We start from the raw sequence: 26,951 nt of genomic DNA, 5'->3' as shown, positions 1-26,951 counted from the left end.
TACAGCTCTCCCTTATAATAGCAGGAACCATGAGGCATATGGCTATATAATGAGATCACCATAATGAAATAAATTATATAGTTCATGTAATGGGATCCATAACCATACCTGCCTTACTTCAGGAAATGTGTTATAATGACAGCAGATGTGTTGTAATGACAGCAAAATGTGTTATAATGACAACAAATGTGTTACCAAGACAGTGAATGTGTTACAATGACACTAAATGTGTTATAATGACAGCAAATATGTTGTAATGACAGCAAATGTGTTATAAAGACAGCAAATGTGTTACAAAGACACTAAATGTGTTATAATGACAGCAAATGTGTTGTAATGACAGCAAAATGTGTTTTAATGATAACAAATGTGTTACAAAGACAGTAAATGTGTTATAATAACTGCAAATGTGTTTAATCACAGAAATTGTATTATAATTACATGAAATGTGTTGTAATGATAGGAAAGGTTTTAATGACAGCAAATGTGTTATAATTGAAGAAAATGTGTTATAATTAAGGGTGCTGTAGTTATGGAGTGTTGTATTTTCAAAATATGGCTGTACAAGTATTTTCAGGAGAGTAATTATTAGCATCTCATAAAAAGTACAAATGAAAGTCTTTGAACAGTTTAAATTAAAATATCATCTGTTGTCTACTAAATTGTAAAATATCATCTGTTGTAGCTTGGCTACTAGGATTTCTGGCAATTCAGATGTTATCTATATGGCTACTGAATTGAAATGGGGTGGCCAAGATGTCTGGCAGTGCCATCTGTTAGGTACTATATTGAAATGGGGTTTCCAGGATGTCTAGCAATTTAAGTGTCATCTATTGGCTACAAATCTGAAGTAGAGCTTTAAGTCTGTCTAGCAGTTCAGGTGTCATATATTGGCTACTAAACTGAAGCAGAGCTACCAGGCTTTCAATTAAAATGCAGTCTGTTGGCTACTACATTGAAGAGGGGATACCAGATTGTCTAGCTTTCATGCAGATAGCCTGAAGAGATACTAGCTTGTTTTAAAATTTGTCAGATCCTGAATAATATGAGATGACAATTACTAGGCTGGCAATATGATGCTGAGAAGATGATCATATTTTCTTCATTTGTATATGTAAAGCTTGGGCTACTTACATGAAATTGCCCAAAAATGATTTTCAGTTGCCTAGGCTAGTTGGGAAGTTTAGTCTCTTGATATGATTTTTTGATAAGACTAATATCAATATGATTTATATGTTTAATAACCTTGACATTATTTATAAATAACCTGACATTATCTATAAATAACCTTGACACAATTCATATATCTGATTGAGAACAATAACCAGACGTTGACAATTATTGATCCAAAAGTGACAGATGGTGGAAATTACACCTGTAGTGCCTACCATGCATCAGAATCTGTCAGTTACACACGGAATATTTTTATCATTCGTAAGTTATTGTTTAAATAATGGCTAAGTTTGACCAGATGATGGCTACAGTTGAAACCTTTATTTTTTGTTGAACATAAGTTCTTAGGATTTATGTTTCCATACATCACGACCTGACTTATTTAACGGAGCATTACCTTACATTGTTTTGCATCCTGACCTTTACCTTTATGTGTTTACTTATACACATTAAACACCCATGCTTACTTAAACACATTAAACACCCATGCTTACTTAAACACATTAAACACCCATGTTTACTTAAATACATTAAATACCCATGCATACTTAAACACATATAAACACCCATGTTTACTAAAACACGTTGAACATCCATGCTAACTTTAACACATTAAACACCCATGCTTACTTAAACACATTTAACACCTATGCTAACTTTAACACATTAAATACACATACAAACTTTAACACATTAAACACACACACTAACTTTAACACATTATACACACTAACTTTAATACATTAAATACACATGCTAACTTTAACACATTAAACACACACACTAACTTTAGCACATTATACACACTAACTTTAACACATTAAACACACATACTAACTCTAACACATTAAACACACTAACTTTAACACATTAAACACACACTAACTTTGACACATTAAACACACTAACTTTAACACATTGAACACACATACTAACTTTAACACATTAAACGTGCATACTAACTTTAACACATTAAACACACATACTAACTTTAACACATTAAACACACATACTAACTTTAACACATTAACCACACATAATAACTTTAACACATTAAACACGCATACTAACTTGAACACATTAAACACGCATACTAACTTTAACACATTAAACACACATACTAACTTTAACACATTAAACACACATTCTAACTTAACACATTAAATACACATACAAACTTTAACACATTAAACACACATGCTAACTTTAACACATTAAACACACAAACTTTAACATTAAACATGCATACTAACTTTAACACATTAAACACACATACTAACTTTAACACATTAAACACACATAATAACTTTAACACATTAAACACGCATACTAACTTGAACACATTAAACATGCATACTAACTTTAACACATTAAACATGCATACTAACTTTAACACATTAAACACACATTCTAACTTAACACATTAAATACACATACAGACTTTAACATTAAACACACATACTAACTTTAACACATTAAACACACATACTAACTTTAACACATTAAACACACACACTAACTTTAACACATTAAACACACATACTAACTTTAACACATTAAGCACACATGCTAACTTTAACACATTAAACACACATACTAACTTTAACACATTAAACACACATACTAACTTTGACACATTAAACACACATACTAACTTTAACACATTAAAGACACACTAACTTTTACACATGAAACACACTAACTTTAACACATTAAACACACATACTAACTTTAACACATTAAACACACATACTAACTTTAACACATTAAGCACACATGCTAACTTTAACATTAAACACACATACTAACTTTAACACATTAAACACACTAACTTTAACACATTAAACACACTAACTTTAACACATTAAACACGCATACTAACTTTAACACATTAAACACACATACTAACTTTAACACATTAAACACACATACTAACTTTAACACATTAAACACGCATACTAACTTTAACACCTTAAACACACCTACTGACTTTAACACATTAATCACATACTAACTTTAACACAATAAACACACACACTAACTTTAACACATTAAACACACTAACTTTAACACATTAAGCACACATAATAACTTTAACACATTAAACACGCATACTAACTTTAACACATTAGACATGCCTTTAACACATTAAACACACATACTAACTTTAACACATTAAACACACATTCTAACTGAACACATTAAATACACATGCAAACTTTAACACATTAAACACACATACTAACTTTGACACATTAAACACACACACTAACTTTAACATTAAACATGCATACTAACTTTAACACGTTAAACACACATGCTAACTTTAACACATTAAGCACACATGCTAACTTTAACACATTAAACACACATACTAACTTTAACATTAAACATGCATACTAACTTTAACACGTTAAACACACATACTAACTTTAACACATTAAGCACACATGCTAACTTCAACACATTAAACACACATACTAGCTTAACACATTAAATACACATACAAACTTTAACACATTAAAGACACATACTAACTTTAACACATTAAAGACACATACTAACTTTAACACATTAAATACACATACTAACTTTAGCACATTAAACACACACACTAACTTTAACACATTAAACACACTAACTTTAACACATTAAACACACATACTAACTTTAACACGTTAAGCACACATCTTAACTTTAACACATTAAACACACATACTAACTTTAACACATTAAACACACATATTAACTTTAAAACATTAAACACACATGCTAGCTTTAAAACATTAAACACCCATGCTTACTTAAACACATTAAATACCCATGCTTACTTTATCATGTTAAACACCCATGCTTACTTTAACACATTAAACCGGGCCCCTAGTGACAGTGGTCTAAAGCACTCTCCGTTACAGATCTCTGCCATCTCACCTCTGTGTGGGTATGTGAGAAAGCTTGCCAGTAGCTTCTCGTGGGTCGGTGGTTATTCCCGGGGTTTTCATGGGTTCTTCCTCCACCATTAATACTGGCCGCCATGTATAGCCTATCATGTGTAAACAAATGGCGTTAAACCCCCACAACAACAACAACACATTAAACACCCTTGCTTACTTAAACACATTAAACATCCATGCTTACTTAACTCATTCGGCCCCAGCACTGTTATCAGTATCTCTGCTGCTATGCCCTAGAAGCACTATGCTGTTATCTAGCTGGTTGTGCCCTAGAGTTTTTACCTGTTTGAAAATGTTTTAAAACATCGTGCACATGCATTCACTCTTACGTTAATTTCTCTTTTTATATGCAATTAAAATCCACAAAATCTTCACCAGTTATTCCAGATGAATTTGTCTACAGTGATGTATTTTCTTTTCCTATTTGTCCAAGTCTTTCGCAGCTTATTTATACACTATTTACGAAATTATGTACAATGTTTATCAGCAAGAACTCTATTATGATCGCTGTCAGCATCCTTATCTTCTGATGATTCAATCTCAGAAACATCTATGTCCAAATCTAAATCTCACAAAATACGCAGCTGTCAAACATATCTTTCCTCAGCTTGCTCAATATTTTCGAGATCAAACCTGAGAAACTCCTCATTTTTACTCTCATCAAAATTCACTCTTACGTCCGCCATCATTTACGATTTTTCATGAACAGAACACGTGTAGTGAAACTGCTCTCAAACAGTAAACCTTGGCTTCTGAACAATTCAGATTTCTACAAATGAAAGTAAAATCATTTCTGATTGGTTTAATAGTTGTTTAGTTCTTGGGGGGAAAAAAAACATTTGTAACCAATCAGAAATGTTGTATCTAACACACATTTATCACGACTGGAGGCGGGATCGGCCACTGAATGCAGTAAACAAACCACAACTACAGGCGGGATTGGCCAGTGAATACAGAAACTGGATCACGCCTACAGCCCTACCTTCCAGTACTTGAAGTGACTAAATCTGTTTTCAAAAGCTGAAGACTTGCAATCCATGACCTTATAGTTGGCAAGTACTAAGCTGTAAGCCAGATGCATGTGCCTTACAAAAATACCTTCTACTGTCCTTTTACCTTTAGTGCCTAAAGTGACAAAATCTTCTCCATAACTGAAGAGTAACTATTCAGAATCTCTCTCTTGGTGAATGCTAAACTACATTAATTTATGCCGAATATGACTTCTACTGTCCTTCCTTCCTGTACTTGGGTGACTAAAACTATTTTTCAAATTTGAAGAGTTACTGTCCATATAAGAACATTCAGTTGTAATTTTGGTGAGCAACTTCTGTATGGTAATGCTTTTGTTATAGTTCCACAAATCAGAAGGAAACAACTTTAGTATCATTTTTTATTATTTAGCCTTAAAAAATTAAAAGAAATGCTATCAGTGATAACAGATTTCCTTTTCAAAGAACCTAATGTTGGATAATATTCCTTAATTTCAGTATGGCTTTCTAATGATTAGTAGTTTTTGAGAAAAATTATAATTTTAAAAGTCCAGTAAATGTCTGTTAAACATTTAATGTACTGTATATTTGATAATAACATTTTAAAATGTTTGTGTCTTTTAGCACGATCAACTGTCACCTCTCCAAGAATAGTGCTGGTCAACCCAGAGGATGGAATCATACATGCCGAACTCGGCAGTACTTTGAATATTAGTTGCACCATTGATCCTGGAGGCGTTTCCATCAGCGTAAGTAAGAATTTGGGAAAAGGATACGTTAGATTTTGTAAAGATCCTTTTGTATCTTGCTGGACAGAAATACATTGTACTCCAGAATTTACTCTAAATGTAATTTCTTCACGGTCTGTTCAACCTATGACAGATACTTGAACTTGACAGGAGGTCATGGGGTCGATCCCCGGCCGAGTCATACCAAAGACTTACAAAAATGGTACTAAAAGCTATCTCACTTGGCGCTCAGCATTAAAAGGTTAGTGTTAGGACTGGTTGACCTGGTGTCAGGATAATGTGACTGTGGGGGACATCATGCTACCTATCTGTGGCATGATGTCCCAGTGCTAGACATCACTATAAACTGTCACATTACAGACATGATAGCAATATGACTGAAAAATTGTTAAAGCTACATTAAAAATCCAAAACACACACACGCACAAACACTAAACACAACAATAAGAACCAATCTGCCTCAGATATTAATGCAAGAATGAGTAATTTTTTCAAGTCAGCAAGATTATAAATAAAGCTAAGACACACAAAAAAGCCAGAATATAGGTCACTCTCCTATCCAAAATAATCAAAGTTGTCAACAAGTTTTGGAATTTTCAAGTTGAAATCTGATGTCATAGACCCAGACCCAGATAAACATCTTTTCCTTTAGTGATTATGATCTGAATATTTAATCAAAACTCATCGAGAAAATATTCGCTATGTACCTGGTTGTTTACAAAATAAATGTCATTGGTAAGGTACACAGTGAACTTGATTTTGGACAAGCTCAGGTACAAACTACAAATGTCTATAACATATGATCATTAACCCTTTACCTCATGCAAGCGTCTTTGGACACCTCTACTCCATTTGCATGGAAGCGCCTTTTGACGCCTCTACTCCATTCGCATGGAAGTGCTTTTTGATGCCTGCTGTAAACATCAGCCATTTTGAGTTGGTTTTCATAGCGCCACCTTCGGGGGAAAACCCCCCCATTAGATACTACATTCATTTCTGTGAATGACAATTATGTCAGATCATGTGGTCGCTATTTATGCACTGGTTGATATCAGCTATTTAAAGTAACTGGGTCATAATCTCCACTCTCTAAAATGGCGGTCGCAGATTTCATTCAGTACTTACTAAGTTTTCACAATTAGAATCACAACTATGCAAGATTCAATAACTTAGGTAAAGGCTCTGATATTGATGTAGGCAGCAATTAGTTTTCATAAATTATCAAATTCAGATGACTTAGTGATGTAGATGCAGACTAAAAACGTGTAAATTTCGAGTATGGGAAATGGCAGCGACGGTTGGTCATGCAGCTTCACTGACATGACAGTGAATGAGTTCTCTCAAGATTTTAAAGCACATAAAAAATTCTTCCATGAAAAATAATTATACAGCTATAACAATCGGACTTTACTCTTAAATTTTTCCACATATAATAGATGTGTACCAAAAATGTAAAATGGTTAAAATTGCTGTTAAACGTAACATACACTACACTGCTTAACAGTTCACAGGCAGGCCTATGCATATGCTGTCGACTAGGTAACAGGTGTTCTATTTATAGCACACTGCACTTTGTCACTATGCTCTATTAAGAAAAGCAAACAGATAATACAAATTAAATAACAGTGTGTTTATGACTGAGTTTAAATATGTTTGTGAGTTAGAATAGTTTACAATTTTCCATTGCTTTTTCAGGCCCTGGAAATTTGAACAGTTTTAGAAATCTTGATTTTGTTATTTATCCAGAAATTTATGTTAAAATTTACATTTTAATAACCTCTTCCAACAGTATTGTTGATTGTATTGTCTTCAACCTTAGAGATCCTATACCAGCTTCCACTTTGAAAAATATTGCACTATTTAAAAGATTGTGATTTACGTTTGGTTGTTTTTTTGGGTTTTTTTAAATTGTGATCTAAAATTTTAAGGATGTTGCTTTAAAGCTTTTATTTTAAGTACCTTTTAAGACTTTTTACTTCATTGTTACTATACATGATTTCTTTTATTGCAAATATCAGCTTTCATTCCAAAGGGTTGTATGTTGCTAAAGATGTTTTACTTCATTGTTACTATACATCATTACTTTTATTGCAAATATCAGCTTTCATTCCAAAGGGTTGTATGTTGCTAAAGACTTTTTACTTCATTGTTATTATACATCATTTCTTTTATTGCAAATATCAACTTTCATTCCAAAGGGTTGTATGTTGCTAAAGACTTTTTACTTCATTGTTACTATACATCATTTCTTTTATTGCAAATATCAACTTTCATTCCAAAGGGTTGTATGTTGCTAAAGACTTTTTACTTCATTGTTACTATACATCATTACTTTTATTGCAAATATCAGCTTTCATTCCAAAGGGTTGTATGTTGCTAAAGATTTTTTACTTCATTGTTACTATACATCATTTCTTTTATTGCAAATATGAACTTTCATTCCAAAGGGTTGTATGTTGCTAAAGACTTTTTGCTTCATTGTTACTTTGCACTATGTGGCAGCATGTGTCACTAGATCCTGTATATACATATATACTGTGTAAAGTCCATATTTTATTTCAGGTGGTTAAGAACTGGCAGAGAGATGGAGGTTTGATCAATGATTCAGAACACACCACATGGGGGATCCTGTTGTCTGACTCTATTCAAGAGCAGCTATTCTACCTCACTATCCACAGTCTAAATGTAAGAAATGTGGCAGCACTATATACAGTCTAACTATAAGAAATGTGGCAGCACTATATACAGTCTAAATGTTAGAATTGTGGCAGTACTACAGTCTAAATGTAAGAACTGTGGCAACACTATATACAGTCTAGATATAAGAAATGTGGCAGCACTATATACAGCCTAAATGTAGGAATTGTGGCAGCACTATATACAGTCTAAATGTAGGAATTGTGGCAGCACTATATAGTCTAGATGTAAGAACTGTGGCATCACCTTATACAGTCTAAATGTAAGAACTGTAGCTGCATTATATACAGTCCAAATGTAGGAACTGGCAGCACTATCCACAGTCTAAATGTAAGAACTGTGGCAGCACTATTCACAGTCTAAATGTAAGAACTGTGGCAGCACTATATAGTCTAAATCTAAAAACTGTGGCATCACCTTATAGAGTCTGAATGTAAGAACTGGCAGCACTATATGCAATCCAAATGTAAGAAGTGGCAGTACTATACACAGTCCAAATGTAAAAACCGGCAGCACTGTACAGTCTAAATGTAGGAACTGGCAGCACCATACACAGTCCAAATCTAAGAACTGGCAGCACTATATACAGTCTAAATGAAGTCATCTAACTTGGAGCATTCTGGTTATCAGCCTAAGTTGTAGTCCAGCAATTAACTCTAGAAGTTTGGTAATTGTTTATAAAAAGTGAATTAAATTCATCACTGAAATTTTGAACAAATTGGCCAGATTTTAATGATTCCTAGACTGATTTCTCTGTTCTCATCTTACAGTCTCGAGATGGGGTAAGGGTGGGGGGAACAAGGTCAGAATATGTCAGCAATATTTAGGAGGGGGTACCTAGACTGCCTCATATTCATCTGTTACTGTAGTTGACTGTGATCAGAATTTAGCATTCAGGTCTCTCTCCCACTTTCTCATTTCTCTCTCTCAAAGAAAAGAGGATTTGGTAAGTTGCATTTTCGTATGGCTTTTAGATGTCAATAAAACTAATAGTTTTGGTTATTCTATTTGCATGATGTTGAGACGAGGCCTATCCACTACATTAGTCCTTTATCTCTGACTATTTCTTCTCTCCTTCTCTCTGTTATTCTTGCCGTTTAATTTTACATCTATTCCCAATAATCATTGAAAGTAATAAAGTACACATTTAGCTGCAAGTTGTATCCATTTGGTGACCACTCACAACCTAATATCTACCTCTCCATTTTGTAACTTAAATTTGCTTTCTTATATTAGTGTAAATATATTAGTATACATGTAACAAGAGTGTCTTCTCCATCATTGGGACATTAATATTGTTGTGTCTAATTCATGCAGAATTGCATCTGAAAAGGAATGCTTTACCAAATACACGCTTATGAAGTGAACCATGTTTTACTGGGAGAATTTGGTATTATTTTTTAAACAGCTGCATATGAAACTTTATCATACAATAAACATTTGTGTTCATATTCTTCGTCCTTTTGAGACAGTGACAACCCGCTCACAATAAACTCTAGTGTTCATGTTCTTCATCCTTTTGAGACAGTGAGGACCACTTCGTCCTTTTGACAAAGTGAGGACCACTTCGTCCTTTTGACAAAGTGAGGACCACTTCGTCCTTTTGAGACGGTGAGGACCACTTCGTCCCTTTAGAGACTGTGAGGACCACTTCGTCCTTTTGACACAGTGAGGACCACTTCGTCCTTCTGAGAGAGTGAGGACCAGCTCACACTACTCCAACAATGACACCTTCTTATGCTTAACAACAGATGCAGTCAGAAAACAATCAATAGAAACCTTGCCTAACAACAGTAGAACAGTGGTGCTTCATAATGTTGGGTTCCTTTAGTAACATTATATGAAATCCAGTCTCAGAAACTGATGACATTGTGCATGGTATAGGAGGAATATTTTTTAATGTCTGTTTAAACTTAAATATCTCACTAATCGTTCATTGTGTTGAGTAAACTTTCTTAGATATTGCATAAATCATAAATCTGAATATATTAGAGTAAGTGATATGAGGAGCTCAGGTCCACCTTTAATATTACACACAGATACACATGTAATGGATCTTCTGTCTACCTTTAATGTTACACCCATGTATCTGATCTGTCTACCTTTAATTTTACACACATTTAACTGATCTCTCTACCTTTAATGTTACATAAATGTAATGGATCTTCTGTCTACCTTTAATGTAACACACATATATCTGATCTTCTGTCTACCTTTAATTTTACACACATGTAACTGCTGTCCCTATAATATTTCATTAACTGATCTTCTCTCTCCTTTTATTTTACACACATGTAACTGATCTTTTGTCTACCTTTTATTTTACACACATGTAACTGATCTTTTGCCTACCTTTAATATTACACACATGTAACTGATCATCTGTCTACCTTTAATATTACACACATGTAACAGATCTTCTGTCTACCTGTAATATTACACACATGTAACAGATCTTCTGTCTACCTTTAATATTAAACACGTGTAACTGATCTTTTGTCTATCTTTAATAATTGCACACGTGTAATGGATCTTTTGTGAAACATGCAGTCATGTGGTAAAAATGATATTTTTTCCAGTGGCTTGAAATTAGGGGATACATAGTTTTTCATATCCTAGCGATATTGTGGCCTATTTCCAAAGAAGCTGTTGATTGGTGTTTGTTCAAGTCCATACAAATTTCTAACAAGTTAAATAATGATGTGCCTGATATAAAATCTATTTTTCTTTAGATAAAGGACTATGGTGGATATGAGTGTTACACAGGAAACGAGTTAGGAAACGATACAAGAAGGTTCCAGGTGCTACCACCCAAACAACCAAGTGCAGGTGATTTAAAAAAATTCCTCTTTGCTTCCATGTAAATTAAAGAGCAAGAACTATGCTCTGTTTGTCTTGCCCTTTGTTGTCTTTATCTTTGTTGTGTATGCCTTTTCTGACGGCCTAAACCTACTCTATTCTATATTGCCAGGATGAGTTGTTGCTAAATCCTACACATTCATTCTAGATTTTTTCCTGTGGAAATTTTTGCTGTCCTACAGATCCTAAAGAACTGGACAAAATGTAAAAGTTTTTTTGTTTCTTAGCATTTCCATTACACAGCTTGTAAAAATAGACAGCATCATCAGTCTTAATATTTGTACAAATAGACAGCTACAGTCTTACAGTTTTTATAACACAGACAGATACAGTCTTATAATTTGTGAAACAGCTGCAGTCTTACGATTTGTAAAATAAAGACAGCTACAGAAATAGACAGCTACATTTGTAAAACATATGGCAGCCACTAGTCATTGTACATTTAGACAGCTACAGCCTTACCATTTGTAAAACACAGCTACATTCATGCCATTTGTAAAATGCAGACAGCTGCAGTCCTAAAAAATTTAAAACACAGGCTTACAATTTGTAAACTAGAGACAGCTAGTCATACAATTTTTAAAAAAGACAGCTACAGACTTATAATTTATGAAAATAGAGTTACAATGTGTACAAATAGGTACAGTTTTAGAGTCTGTAAAAATAGTGTTACAATGTGTACTAATAGGTACAGTTTTACAGTCTGTAAAAATACAAGCTTGTTAATCCTAAGAGTACACTTGTGACATTAAAAGCTGCTTGCAAAAATTAGGCTTATTCATTCAAAGTCACTGAGAATTTTGTTTATTTCCTTCATTGAGTATTAGTGTATATTCTACTTATATCCCAAGTTTTCAGCTGTGTTACCTTTCACGTATTCATTGCTATTTCAGAAACAGCTTTTCCACTTTGGGTCTATATTCTGATTGGTACTGGAGGAATGGCTAGCATAGCAGTTTTTGCCACGGCAATAGTTATTGCTAGACGATGCAGAAATCAAAAGAAATATCAGGAATTGGAATGGCAGGATCCAAACTTGGCAGAATATGCAGGTAATGTTATATGATCTTCCACCTGCTAATTAAGTTAGGCAGGGTCCCTAATTTGTCTTTCAGATAATCATGGTTGTCTCAGTGATTAAAGCATCAGACTTGTGAAACAAAGGATGCAGTCCATCCGTCAGATCATGGACATGATTTTTCTCCATTTTAAAGCCGATTTTTGCTTTTCTCTTGACTTTTGTGATATAGTCTGTTTTTTTTTCATATATCTTCAATCTGATTGTTAAAATACAGTCTGTCTGGTCTCATTCTGTCTGGTCTGCAACAATCCTTGTACAGAATTTGTTCCATGTATTAATTGACACACGATTATTGGTAAGAGTATTCTGATTGGTGAAAAGTTTTTTCTCATCCACTGAATCTATATGTAATGAAAACTGATGGAACTGGAAAGAAAGAAGAATGCTTGCAAAACAGGGTGTCTGTGGTTTTTGAGAGAGAGAGCAGGACACAAAATGTTTGGATCCTGTGAAGAAGAAAAAAAATGAGACAAAAAGTCATTGGTGACAAACAGGAAAGCAAAAGATATCTTCAACAAGGCTGCAGAAAGAGCAAGACAGGCACATCAGTATCAACAGATTGTGTCCAGTGAGAGAAAAAGACAAGTGAATTTATGTGATTATTTGTATATAGTTGATCTGTTTGGGTTTGCTATCAGATATTTTTTCAGAAAGAGAAAAATGTAATTTAGTATTTGCTGCAAAAGTTGATAAATTATTATGACTGAATTACTGTGTGAACACTGACATGTGTATGTAGTAACTTCAGTACTAATATTACTGGTGAACAAGTTGATGTGAGAATGAACCTTGTGAAATTCTTAAGTATTGTTTGAAGTTTTAGTAAAGTAGTTATATTTTCAAATGATAAATTTTGGTAATGAAGTAACGACTTTGCTATATTTTATGATGAAAAGGTCCAACATGAGCAGCTTTGTATAATTGTACAATGCATTTTTGGTGGGGAGGCCTTTGGCCACCATGACCTCAGGGATGCTGCCCCTTGAGACCATGCTAGGGGATAACCCCCAAACCCCCCATGCACAAGGTTTCCAGTTGTTTTTATGGAGGACCAAAATCATGTCTGAGATCAGCTTGTTTTGGCTACTGTGGTGTGCCCCTCAGCAAAGAACTTTACATACCATGACATGTTGTAAGCTTCAAAGTGTTGCTGTGAAGTAAAACATCAAATCAAACAGCTTTGGCTTTCAGTGCTACGCAGTAAAACATCAAGTCAAACAACTTTGGCTTTTACTGTGTTTTGAATAGAGTTAAAGTTTTTATAATTGAGGGCAATTTAATGATCTTCTCAAATTCAGCCACATTCCTCAGCTCTTTCTAAAAACATAAATTTGTTCTCAATATATTCATCACAATATGATAAGAAATGTAAGTCTAAAAACTTAGTTTTTGTGACAGTTTGGAGGAATTGAGTGTAACCAGGGGCATAAATGAAGTGGAATCAAAGCCAAAATATGTAGTGCTAGACAGTGCTGTGAACAATGACTAAGGCAAATTAAGTTAAAGAAAACAGAGCACTCTGATTGACACTGTTAAAGTAAAGAACAAGCCGAAAGAATGTTCCAATTTAGTTGTATAGTGACCTAATGCTATCTTTAATGTCATGTACATTGTGACATCATATGAAAATGAAAATAATATATATATACAATCCCTTGCTAAATCATTGGATGTTAGTATGTGATTTTGTTCTGTTATTTTATTCCAGTACCTCAACATAATGTTGTGTATGATGTCTTCATCTCCTACAGCAGTGAAGACTTGGAATGGGTCAAGTCATACCTGTTCCAAGAGCTCACTCAGCAGAAATATCATGTCTGCATTGATTTCAAAGACTTTGTGCCAGGTGGGTTACACATACAGTGCATTACATGAGATTCCCTGCAGATGAATTTAACTTGTTGCATTATATCAGATTCTAACATATGACCACAGACTATTATGTATTCAAAAGCATATTCCAAACTTGTTGGTCATGAATAACTGATGTTTATCACCGGGAAGACTAATACTACGCATCACATAAAAATTCAGCTGGTTATAATTTGCACATTTTTTGAACCTTTTTTCTTCAGAATAGCTATAATAAATAGTTTGCCCCTCACTTTTAAGGCCACCTCTTCTGCACTGAAAAGCTGGCCTTATAAAAGAGGCAGTTTGTCAGTGAGACAAAAGTGGTGAAAATATGCTTGATGTTAGGCAAATTTATCTCTGATCAGGGAGGCCTTTCTTGAGAGGGGCCTCTGATGATATTGGTGACTTTTGAACAGGGACCTCTGATTAAGGTCTTTTTTGAGAGCAGCCTCAGATCAGGTGGTGGCCTTTCTTGAGAGGGGGCTTTTCCGAATGAAACATTAGGGGCTATCCATTTAGTACGTATTCATGAAGGGGGGAGGGGGTAACCCAAATGCATATGCTTGCATATGGGGGGGTGTCTACTGATAATGTACATATGCATAGGAAAGGGGTGGGTGAAACCTCGATAATAATTTGTCTAATACATAGCCTGTTTGACTGGGTTCAGTCGGGGTTTGAATTTTAGCGGACACTTGAGCAACTGTTTAAAGTTACACAGCTTATTTCTTTGACGTAAGTCAGACATTCAACATTGGTCGACTCTCTGTTTTATTAAACACATTAATATTATTAATCCTTTATGATTTCTGCATGGATTAAATATAGGGCGTTCTATAGAAATGGGGGGGCATTAAGTGTACGTATGCAGGTGGGGGGTGTAAAAAAGTATGCATGTGTACAGGGAGTGGGGAGGGGTCATGCTTTGCCAGATTTTTGTGTACATACCTAATGAATGGCCCCTTACTGCACTCAAAATTACTTGGATGTAATCGGCAAAATAAATGTTGATTTATATGCTCCCACTGTGTGCAGAAGGAACATTGGTTTGGTCCATTCCATCCTTTCTTTTTTCTGTTCAGACAAGATTGCACAAAAACTGTTCATCATTGATATGAAATTTATCTAGTATATTTTTTGATTTATGGAAAATCTTGTTAGCATCCATATAAGGTCAAAGTCAGTCAAGTTAGACAATTGAAATTTGGTTGGCATATTTGTAAGCATATATGAATATTTAAATAACCTGATGATATTTCATGTAATTATAACTAGTTTTCAAAATTTTAAAAGTTTTAGAGCATGTTTAATCCAATAACTTGAAACAGCCAAGCGCACATCAATTCAGGTTTTTGAAGTTCAGCCGACTTTTCCTTTTGACTCATCACTGAATAAATATTTTTATTTACCAGCATAACCTTACCTGTTGTGTCGATAGGGGAAGATAACCCTTTTTATACAATTTTATCACATTTAAGTGCATTTTGGAGAAAAAACATTGAATGCTGCCACCTTTAAATTCAATTTAAATTGATGATTTAACAAGAAAATCTTAAATATATTTTTCTCTTTGCTTCAGGGATGCCAGTCAGTGAAAATATTATAGATGCCATCTACAAGAGCAAAAGGACAATCATATTAATGTCAAAAAATTTTCTGTGCTCAATGTGGGGGCAGTTTGAACTACAGCAGGCGCACAACAGGGCAATTGCCAGGGTAAATTAAATTAACCTAATGATTCTTAACTGTTTTCATTATGTAAAGCACATAATTTAAGGCCCAACCACAACCTGCTAGGACAGCAACAATGCTGCCTATAAGAAAATATCTCAGATTCTGAATAAAATTGTTCTTGTTCAGGCCTACGTTACTGATACTTTATATTACCAGTCTACACTGATAAAATAGTTTTTGTATAGTTGACTATAATCTGGGAGATTGTATATTTCTGATATTATACATGTGCATTCATATAAAATGCAAAAAAAAGTGTCATTTTTGGTCTACAATAGAATAGAATATTCTAAATGCGATTGCATGATTCATACATATTTCTCAAAAATTGCCAACAGAATACACACACGAAGTTCCACACATTAGGCATTATTAACATGAAAATAACAATAAAATTGTTAATAATCCCCTTTTATTGAAAGAATATGGTACACAATTTCATCGCAATCATTTCTTTTTTCTGTTTCCCCCCCCCCCATGCAAAAGGAAAATAAAAAATGCGCAGAAATCTGGAGTGAGAGAGAAGAAGAATTTGTGGCAGATGAAAACCTTGACATTGAACTTATACCAAGTAACCGACAAGAATATGGTTCATTGTAATGGCACGTGTGCATTTTCTTGGGATTTATCTACAGTGTTTATCAGTGATACAGAGCTGTGAATCCTGTTGACATTATGTGGTAAATTTCTCAGTTATGCGGTACACATACTGTGATGTATTTAATATTGTGTTGTTGTTTCTTAAACCTATTATATTGTTCTAAAAAAAAACTATTAATTAAATATGAAAATGACAAAAGGTTGCCTACTCCTCTCTCTCTCTCTCTCTCTCTCTCTTTGGACCATCATAGCAAGAAACAGGCGAAAATCTATGAAAAGATGTCTCTGGATTTATGAATGATGGTAAAAGTTAAGTCAAACAGACCAAAGGAAGAGAGAGAGAAAGAGTTTTAAAGTCAAATTGACCACAGAGAGAGAAAGAGTTTTAAAGTCAAACTGACCAGAGAGAGAGAGAGTTTATGGTCGTTAGTACTGTATTAAAGCAGAATAAGGATTTAGATCAACTGTAAATATATTAAACATTTTTAATTACCTCTTGTTGGTTCGTCATTTTGCATAGTGAATGTCCGAGCATAGTTTCTATTTCTAATTAATTTCCATGCAACGGTTCGTGAATGTCTGAGCGTTCATGTGAATGGCATAGCTAACCATGTGTTTATAGTACTCTACTTTATTCATTAAATCACCTTTCATGCTTAAATCATAAGTGTGTATTATATTCATTTAATCAATGTGAAGAAAAATAGAAACTAAAAAGAGAAAACAAGCAACTTATCAATATGCAAAGGTGATTGTGAATAGCCACAAAAGGCATAGAACTACATTTTGTAGTGGACACAATCGGCAGCAATGTGAGGAGTTCATTCACTCAGTCAATACACAGTTGCCTGTAGTAAATCTGAACTCTGCTCAATAGGCAAACATATGTATTTTTATGTGATATAAATAAAATATATGTATAGTAGGTATGCTGTATCAATGATATACCACTCACTGTATAAATTTTTCATTAAAAGGCAACTCAGCAAGCCTTGTTTCCTTTTAATGTAAAATTTATACATCTCGTGGTATATCATTGATACAGCATGCATGCTATATATATATGTATATTCTACATATATATAAGGATTGGTATATATAACATACTACAGTAATTCAAGTACTGGTCCAAAACAGCTGAATTAAATATTTTTACCCTGTGAGAAAAATTTCTAGGGTCGGCAACAAAAAACTGAGAATCTGCAGACAGGAAACATTTTTTTGGGTGTATACAAAATGCATGGAAAGATTTGGTCACAAGGTCTAAACATAGACTGAGATATGCATTCTGACTGTGCAAGCTAGATGAAAAGATGTCCTGCGGTATGCACTAAGAATGAGTAAAACCACGTGGAAAGATTTGGTCATTAGATCTACCATATAATGAAAAAAAATTCTTTGCCTACCAGATAGTGACATTCCTTATTTGGACAAAGAATATAAATTTTTACCTCATACAAAAATGTAGATTTTACTATTTAATTTAACTTTTCTTTCAGAGAGAAGATGTTCTAATCTTGATCAAACTTGATGATTGCAAAATCCCAGCAAAAATGATGGGACGGACGTTTTTAGATTGGACAAACTTGGATGTCCGACCTCATTTCTGGCAGAGATTGGCAGAGGCAATTGGAAAACCTGGTGATTTTGGAATAAAACAGGAAGAGTCTGACAAGTTTGAAATGCGTGATGGACAGAAGGAAGAACAGCTTAATCAGATTATCGACATTATAGTAAAAGAAACAAATGAACAAAGTTTAAATCATGTAGTGGACTCTTAAAGTGATTCTAAATGAAACCCTTGATATTATCTCTAAAATTTAAGGATATCCCGGACATTTGCCACCTCGTTAATGTAACGTGGTTCACAGTTACTATGAAGAAGCAAAATTCAGTTGTCCCCTGTTTACTGTGTTGAGGTCACCACCAGTATACATTGATGAATTTAGGCTATGACAATTGTGTGAGAGCTGTAGTGTTACTAGGCAAACATGACAAGGTTCATGTCTCTATCTCAAAAGAGTTAACATTGAAAAAGAAAGGAAGAAATGGACAAGTGACAATGGAACCTTGTCTGTAATACATGATGTAACATCAAATAGAGTATCATGTTTCACCCCAGAAACCTCAAAAAACTTACAAAATACAAAGAAGAAACAAGATAAGCTACGACACATATACATGTAACTGACCTTGAAGATAAAATTTCAGATGAGTAATGTAATGTATGTTACAGTGATAGTATACAAATGTACACAATTTCATTGATTTATCTTTAGCATCACAAAAGTTATAGAGTGGAAGGAAAGATGTATTAGAACCTAAACAATTGGCCTTCATCCTGAAATGGGGAACATCAGTGTAGTACATGACAAATTTACCAAGTTTCTTCCCTTATTACTCTCAGATGACTCTAATGTTACTGAATGGAAATGAATGTATTAAGGAAAACTTCAAATATGGACATTTGACCTTAACCTTGACAGAAATTCAACTTGGATGCATAAGTAAATCAAGTTTCATTTTAATCTTAGACATCTTGTAAATTACAGAGGAAACAAAGTGGTGGAAAAGTTGAAATAGTGGACATGTTCTTGCAGATAAGACTGACAAAGTGGTGGAAAAGTTGAAATAGTGGACATGTTCTTGCAGATAAGACTGACAAAGTGGTACTCAGGACACTTTCTAGTGATAGTATATGCACAGTTTTAACCCCTAAAGGGCTTTAAAATTAGATAGAGGAAAATATGATGGAAAACTGAAAATATTGGCCATTAACCTTGACCTAGAAGATAGGATCAGCAAGACGGTTAACTACTCATATAATCTAATGATGATATGTAACTTGCATCCCATGGTCCCCAGTGGCTGGTTTATAATATACTGAGTTGTGACTTTGACCTTGAAAATATACCATCCCCAAAATAGGGTATATGACAAACCATTTAGTAATGATGTACAAGTGTACCAAGTTACATCACTTAATGACAGTTGTTTGGAAAGTGTGAGAAATGAAAAAACAAAACTATGGAGTCTTGACCTTGCCAATAGGGCCCCAGTGTGGAAAATTACACACCATCTAATGCTGTGATGTACCATGTTTTATTTAATAACCTTAAAATTACACACCATCTAATGCTGTGATGTACCATGTTTTATTTAATAACCTTAAAATTACACACCATCTAATGCTGTGATGTACCTTGTTTTATTCATTAACCTTAAATGGCATGAAATCCAGAGAGCAAAATTAAAGGGGTGCTGAAAGTTTACAATATTGAGCAATGTCCTTGACCTTGAAGACAGCAACCTCTATGAGATACCAAATGCTTTCATCTTAGACTGATTTAAAGTTACACAGCAGATCCAAAGTTGTAAAGGATGGATGGACTGAAATGGGTTTTTGATGGGATTTTTTCGTGTGCAAAAGCTGGGCACAGTTAAGCAGGATTGACAGAGGGAAGAACAAATGATAGGAACAAATGAACAAACTTTTTCCCACAAAATCAAGGGTGGTAACAGAGTTTTCTTATTCAAAAGATACATAGAAAAGTTTCACCATTCCATAAAGAACTGGGTAATCAGAGGACCAGGAAAAAAAATGAATGAAGAATGGAAAAAAGAAATGGATTAAGTACACAACCTTTTAGTAAGGAGGTTGGTTCAAATTTTTGTAAGGAGGTTGGTTCATATTTTAGTAAGAAGGTTGGTTCATATGTTTGGTATGGCACAACAACATTTTAGAGGTTATTTTATGCTGGGTCAAATATTGTAGAGTGTCTAACCCAAGCTGATGAGTGTAAACAAGTGATGTTATTTTAGTTACTCGTGTTAAAATTTAAATAATGGCTTTGAAAGAGGTATTTATTTTAAAAGGAAATATTTCTATTGTTGCATTTTTTTTGCATAATATTCTAGTTTAGAATGGCAATGTTAAAAATAGATTCAGCTGTTCCTCATTATATCATGGTTCATGTTATAGGTCGGCATAGTAATGGATTACATTTCATTAAGTGGAAGTAAATTTATACATGGGATGTACTTCATGATAAAGGCAGTCTCACTGTAAGGTTTTATACTTTATCAGGATACAGCATTATAACAACAGAGTGTTGTACCTCTTTTGGACTTACTAATAATTCAAACAAACACCAATACATTGGTCTGCATGTCATGAAAACTTTTAATTTCTAATAAAATTTATGACATGAGTTGAATCATATTTTTCATGACGTTTGGCGATCAGAATTATTCCACAATGTGACATTCTGTTTATCATGTAACAAAAAAATAATGATTTTATGTAACAAAACTGCAGGATGGTGTAATTGGAATCCTAAGAAATCTTTGGTCATTATGCCTTTTTCTTACATATCAACATGATGTTATTGTGATGTTACAGGTTGTCAGTATGTTTCAATTAAAATATGAGTTCATTACTGATAAGTAAAGTAAAAAGTTTATGGTATGTTATAAAATATGTTTTTTAATATTTTTTAATGAGAGTCCAGTTTATAACTTATTGGAGCAACTGCATTATGCTGTTCTTTTTACTCAAGTAAATTGTGTTAAATGTGTGAGTATATATGACAGTGAGACTAGTAATCAAATTTAGAGAATGGTTATTTTTTAATCTGGTAAGGACGTTCATAATATAGTGAGCTCAATTTAGGGAATACAGGGTTTTGTTAAAACAATAGCAAACATTCCTTAAGGGAAAACACTCAGGGCTTTGTTAAAACAATAGCAAACATTCCTTAAGGGAAAACACTCAGGGCTTTGTTAAAACAATAACAAACATTCCTTAAGGGAAAACGCTCAGGGCTCTGTTAAAACAATGACAAAACATTCCTTTTATTCACATTTGTTTTTTATTACTTGTTTGAACTAGAAATGTTGCAGTGGCTGCTAAAATTTCTCTATTCTTTAGTTTGAATTATCAAATCCATTTGTTTGTAGCTTCAACATATATTTTAACACCATAGATTCCATATTTTAAGTTTCAAAAAATTTGTTTATCTATATTTGTTTTTATCTATTTTTAATTTTGCTTTTTTGTTTAGTAGTTAGATCCATTGATCATAGAATAGAAGAGCTAATCTGATGGCCTTGGATGTGTTTTCCATCTCTTGTACATTAGCACACAGTTGTTATCACATCATCTCTTGTCCAATAGCACACAGTTGTTATCATATCATCTCTTGTCCATTAGCACAGTTATCACATCATCTGTTGTCCATTAACACAGAGTTGATATAACATCATCTCTTGTCCATTAACACAAAGTTGTTATAACATCATCTCTTGTCCAATAGCATAAAGTTGTTATAACATCATCTCTTGTCCAATAGCATAAAGTTGTTATAACATCATCTCTTGTCCAATAGCATAGAGTTGTTATAACATCATCTCTTGTCCAATAGCATAAAGTTGTTATAACATCATCTCTTGTCCAATAGCACAAAGTTGTTATCATATCATCTCTTGTCCAATAGCATAAAGTTGTTATAACATCATCTCTTGTCCAATAGCACAAAGTTGTTATCATATCATCTCTTGTCCAATAGCATAAAGTTGTTATAACATCATCTCTTGTCCAATAGCATAAAGTTGTTATAACATCATCTCTTGTCCAATAACACAAAGTTGTTTTAACATCATCTCTTGTCCATTAGCAGAGTTGTTATAACATCTCTTGTCCATTAGCACTTAGTTGTTATCACATTGTCTCTTGTCCATTAGCACAGAGTTGTTATCACATCATCTCTTGTCCAATAGCATAAAGTTGTTATAACATCATCTCTTGTCCATTCACAGAGTTGTTATAACATCATCTCTTGTCCACAGAGTTGTTATAACATCATCTCTTGTCCATTCACAGAGTTGTTATAACATCATATCTTGTCCATTCACAGAGTTGTTATAACATCATCTCTTGTCCATTCACAGAGTTGTTATAACATCATATCTTGTTATTCTAAGCTAATGAAAGGTTTGCAAAAACAATTATCCCAAGGTCTTGGAACTGAGGGAAAATATGGTGGTCATCTTGAAAATCTTGTTATTGCAACTACTGCTGAACAGATGTTGATATCGGCATGTGTTTTCACTATTAAAAAACTGTATGATGCCTAGTTGCTCCTAAATAAAATTGGTTCCCATCTGACATCTTGTATCATCGCCATGGTGGCCATTCTTAAAATCTTATCAATACTCTTCGGATTAGACAGTCATATTGACATGGGGTTTCACTAAGAGACTCATGATGTCATTCATGAAAATTGGGCTCTCAGACATCCTGTATGGCTGAAATGGTAGTCATATTGAAGATCTTGTTGCTACTCCAAAGAACAGTTTACCATAAATACATGGGATTTTCACCAAAATTCTTGTTACATAGTTGGTCCTCGGTGAAAAATATGCCATTCTCAAATATAATATGGCTGCTGTCCCAGCCATCTTAAAAATCTTTTTGCTGTTACTTCTGCATGAATGATCCTATCATAATAGGGTTTTCAACTTGAAGACTTTTTATGGTGTCTAACTGTAGCCACGATTGCGGCCATTTTTTAAATATTGTTATCACGTCTCTTGACTGAATTATTTTTAAAGATACTTTAAAAATCCAAATCATACACATCATGTTTCTTCAAAAACATTGGAATCGAATTTCATACCAACATTAAGATTTCACTATAATGTTTAAAATGGTATTCTTCTGATCTCCAACATCAGAAACATCGGAAATCCTTTCATCACTACTTCCCTTGCATGAGAGGGTTTTTATTTAAAATATTTTCTTGCAATATGATTTGGTTCTTAATGAAAATTGTGCATATCTGACCACTTATATATCATCAATTTTGTAAAGGTATTTTTTAATTTATTTAAATATTTTGTTAATTGGATCTAATTTATCAATGGCATCAGGTGAAAGGTCATTGCTTACATTTTTATACTTCATTGAGTTTATGACCTCAGCGATTAGTACCTATATAAGTGAAATATTTACTAGTCTTTGTATTTTGTGGCAGTTTTCAAGAAACAAATCAATAATTTCACTCTGGCATTGATTTTAATGTCCACAATTGTGTTATGTAGTTTTTAATTGTACTGGCTTGTAACCATGACAACATAAACAAGTATGAAGACATTTATATAATTTACCCCTGTTTGTGGAAAACCATGGATGATACCACTTTGATAACTTCATTTTTTTTCTACAAGAAATATCCCTTGTACAGTTAACCACACTTTGCATGTAGCTAAAATTATCATGATACTTTCTGAAAAAAGTTAAGTGATTTTGTATCCATGGTGTCAGGTGGGAAAAGGCTGAGATACAGAAGATTTGTTCTACACATAAAGTGTCTTGTACTCAGCAGCTAAAATGAAAAAATGGTCTTAGGGCTGTTCCATTTTAACATACATGGTACCCAGAGAAGGCAGTTTTTAAAAAATACATGTCAGAGTACCTTGATATCACAGAGTTCATATTAAAATGAAAAGAAAATTTTAAATTGCATCTATGGGTGTGTACTCTACTTCAAAAGTGCCGTCCCTGGGTCCCATGTATGTTTCAATGGAACATCCCTTGAATTCCAGGACACTGGCCAGTAGAACAGCCCTTGAATTCCTGGACATTGGCTAGTAATATTTTACTGGAACACCCCTTGAATTTCTGGACATTGTTTTTGGCCAGCATTAATCCCACATAGATTCATTTCATTTTACAACTTCAACCTGTTTTAATTTTTGTACCATGACATCATCTTGAAGGATAGTTTTTTTTGCAAAAGTGATTGTCTCTATTTTTATTAGTTTGTTAATTTCTGACCTTAGCTAGATCCAAAGCTTACAGTGTTTCAACAAATTTTAATTTGTGATCAGCCCAGATTAAGACTTTTTACTTTTACTTTTTATTTTCTTTCTTGTCAAAGTGTGTTATAATACTTAAAAGCCAATGCTATATTTAAATTGTTACTGTTATTATTATTATTATTATTATTGTGGTTTGTTATATAAGTAGTGGTGTTAGTGACCATAGGTGCTTTTAGTGAAGATATATTTTGTCATACTTTTTGACCATATATATATATATATATATATATATACATTGTTTATCATAAAATTAAACATTACAAATATATTTCAAGAGAAATTATGGATTAATTATTTTTAAGACTCGATTACATATAAATTCTTCCTGTGATTATGTAGTTTTCCATCATGATATAAGTGCTGTGATATATTGTGAAACAACAAATTTAATGATTTCTTTATCTGTATAGCAACACAGTGAGTGCTTGGCAACCTACTGTAAGTGGATCATTTACTGGATATATAGTGTAGCTAGTAACTACTAGTTGATGACTAGTGTATCCATATACAAATATCTATTTATATATACATATCAAATATACATCTTAGTGACTGTATGAATAAAAATTATTCTGACAGCTTTCAGGCCATGATGTTGTAACTTTGATGTGTTAGTTGTGACTTTGAGTGTGTGTGGGGGGGTGGTAAGGAATTTTGACATAGCTTTAACAATTTTTCAGTCATATCGCTATGATGTCTGCAGTGTGGCAGTTTTATAGTGATATCTAGCACTGGGGCATCATGCTGCAATATACGTAACATGATGTCCCACCCAGTCACATTATCCTGACTTTGATGTGTTAGTTGTGACTGATGTGTTGTGACTTTAATGTGTTAGTTGTGACTGATGTGTTGTGACTTTAATGTGTTGTGACTATAGTAGTTTATTCAGTGAAGTAACTTGGAAATGGTATTTGACCTACTTCTGACTTCAGAATTTTCTTAAAAATTGTGTTGTGTGTGAAAGGAAGTATATATTATTATTGCAATTTTTCCATGCATGTTTTTATTTTGTTTTATGGTTTTAATGCCATTGTCGAGCACATGATAGGCATGCCAGTGCATGGCAGTCAGTATAGCTCTTGGAAGAACCCAAGAAAAACCCCGTAAGAACCATTGACCCATGGGATGCCACTAGCAATTTTTCTCACAAACACCACGCCCTCGATAACTCGCGATCTCGCTTATAACGCTGTGTCTGGCGTAAATCCCAATTTTTTTCTAAAGAAAATATTGTTTACATTTAAAATATGCTGAACGTGACAAAATTACAATAAGAATTAGTAAATTAAACTTTGATACATCGCTCGTTTTATCATCGAAATGCCCGTTAAGATTAATCCATATTGTGAAATTTGCCAGTTCTAAATCAAATATATATTATGTAAGTTTGTGTATGATAAATAGTTGTCAGTACACTGTAAATAAACAGTCTGGTCAAATATTGATCAATGAAAACTTTTGGTAAATGCTAACAGGTGGCAACAGAGAATGAAATAAACACCAGTTAAATGACTTGCTACGTGAAAGTCACGTTCTAATTATTTAATTCCGTTTCAGTGTTAACATTATAATCACAACATATTCATTTATGAGAACATGACGAGAGTCTATCGACCGTCACATCGAAACCCGTGAATACTTCTGTGAGAACCCAATTACATGCCTGCTTTGTTTTGATCAACAAATTAGTGAAGTGTTTGTTGCATTAAACAAAATCAATTAAAAGAGACGTGTTGTTTTATCAATTTGTTTTTGTATCAAATCAAGCATGGGAGGTACAAAAAAAAAATCAAAGGCATGCAAATCCGAGCATACGTTTTTATGGTCACTACAGTTATCAAAATTCATTTTAGTCGACCAATCGAAAATGGTTTCAAATTCGTTATGTACTTAACATCATTAAAGTATGTATTACCAATCAGTAATGTGTCTTAAGCATTTGTAAATGTGACCATGGAGAGTAAAGAAATCAAGCGAAAGGCGTATTCAGTGACTGAAAAGCTGTGCATCATAGATAGGGTTCATAATGGTGAAGCGAGAGCCAAAGTTTGCAATGAACTAAAAATTGCTCACATTCCCATATTGGCCGAACCCGAGAATCGAACCCACGTAGAGGGGAGATAACAATGATTCGTAACGATGAGCGCTTTAGACCTCTCGGCCACTTGAGGCCCCGCCATACAACAGTTGCAAAATGTACTAATATAAAGGTACATTCTCATGTACAACAGATGCCACACCACACTTACAAATTCATTAAAGTAAGTGTTTTCATGTGAAAGGGACGCTAATCCACAATTTCAGATGTACTAATAGAAGTGTATTATTGTAATACTGATGTCACACCACAATTGCATATGTACTAATATAAATGTGT

General features: G+C 33.6%; 1 protein-coding gene across 1 annotated transcript; it reads left to right on the top strand.

Annotated features, from left to right (window-relative positions):
- Nucleotides 1-1,304: 1,304 nt before the first annotated feature.
- Nucleotides 1,305-26,303, top strand: LOC149790795 (uncharacterized; the record flags this gene model as incomplete). The annotated part of the gene is made up of 8 exons (XM_089973265.1): nt 1,305-1,434; nt 5,741-5,865; nt 8,428-8,550; nt 11,295-11,391; nt 12,315-12,473; nt 14,211-14,348; nt 15,936-16,072; nt 18,190-26,303. Coding segments are annotated over 8 exons (1,191 nt in total), but the record flags the coding sequence as incomplete, so codon positions are not given.
- Between the last annotated feature and the right edge of the window lie 648 nt (nt 26,304-26,951).

This window comes from Sinohyriopsis cumingii, chromosome 10, assembly GCF_028554795.1.
Source record: "Sinohyriopsis cumingii isolate HCF-2022 chromosome 10, ASM2855479v2, whole genome shotgun sequence".
Lineage (NCBI taxonomy): Eukaryota > Metazoa > Mollusca > Bivalvia > Unionida > Unionidae > Sinohyriopsis > Sinohyriopsis cumingii.
Note: the sequence above shows the minus strand (reverse complement) of the source record. Positions and strands in the feature narration are given on the sequence as shown.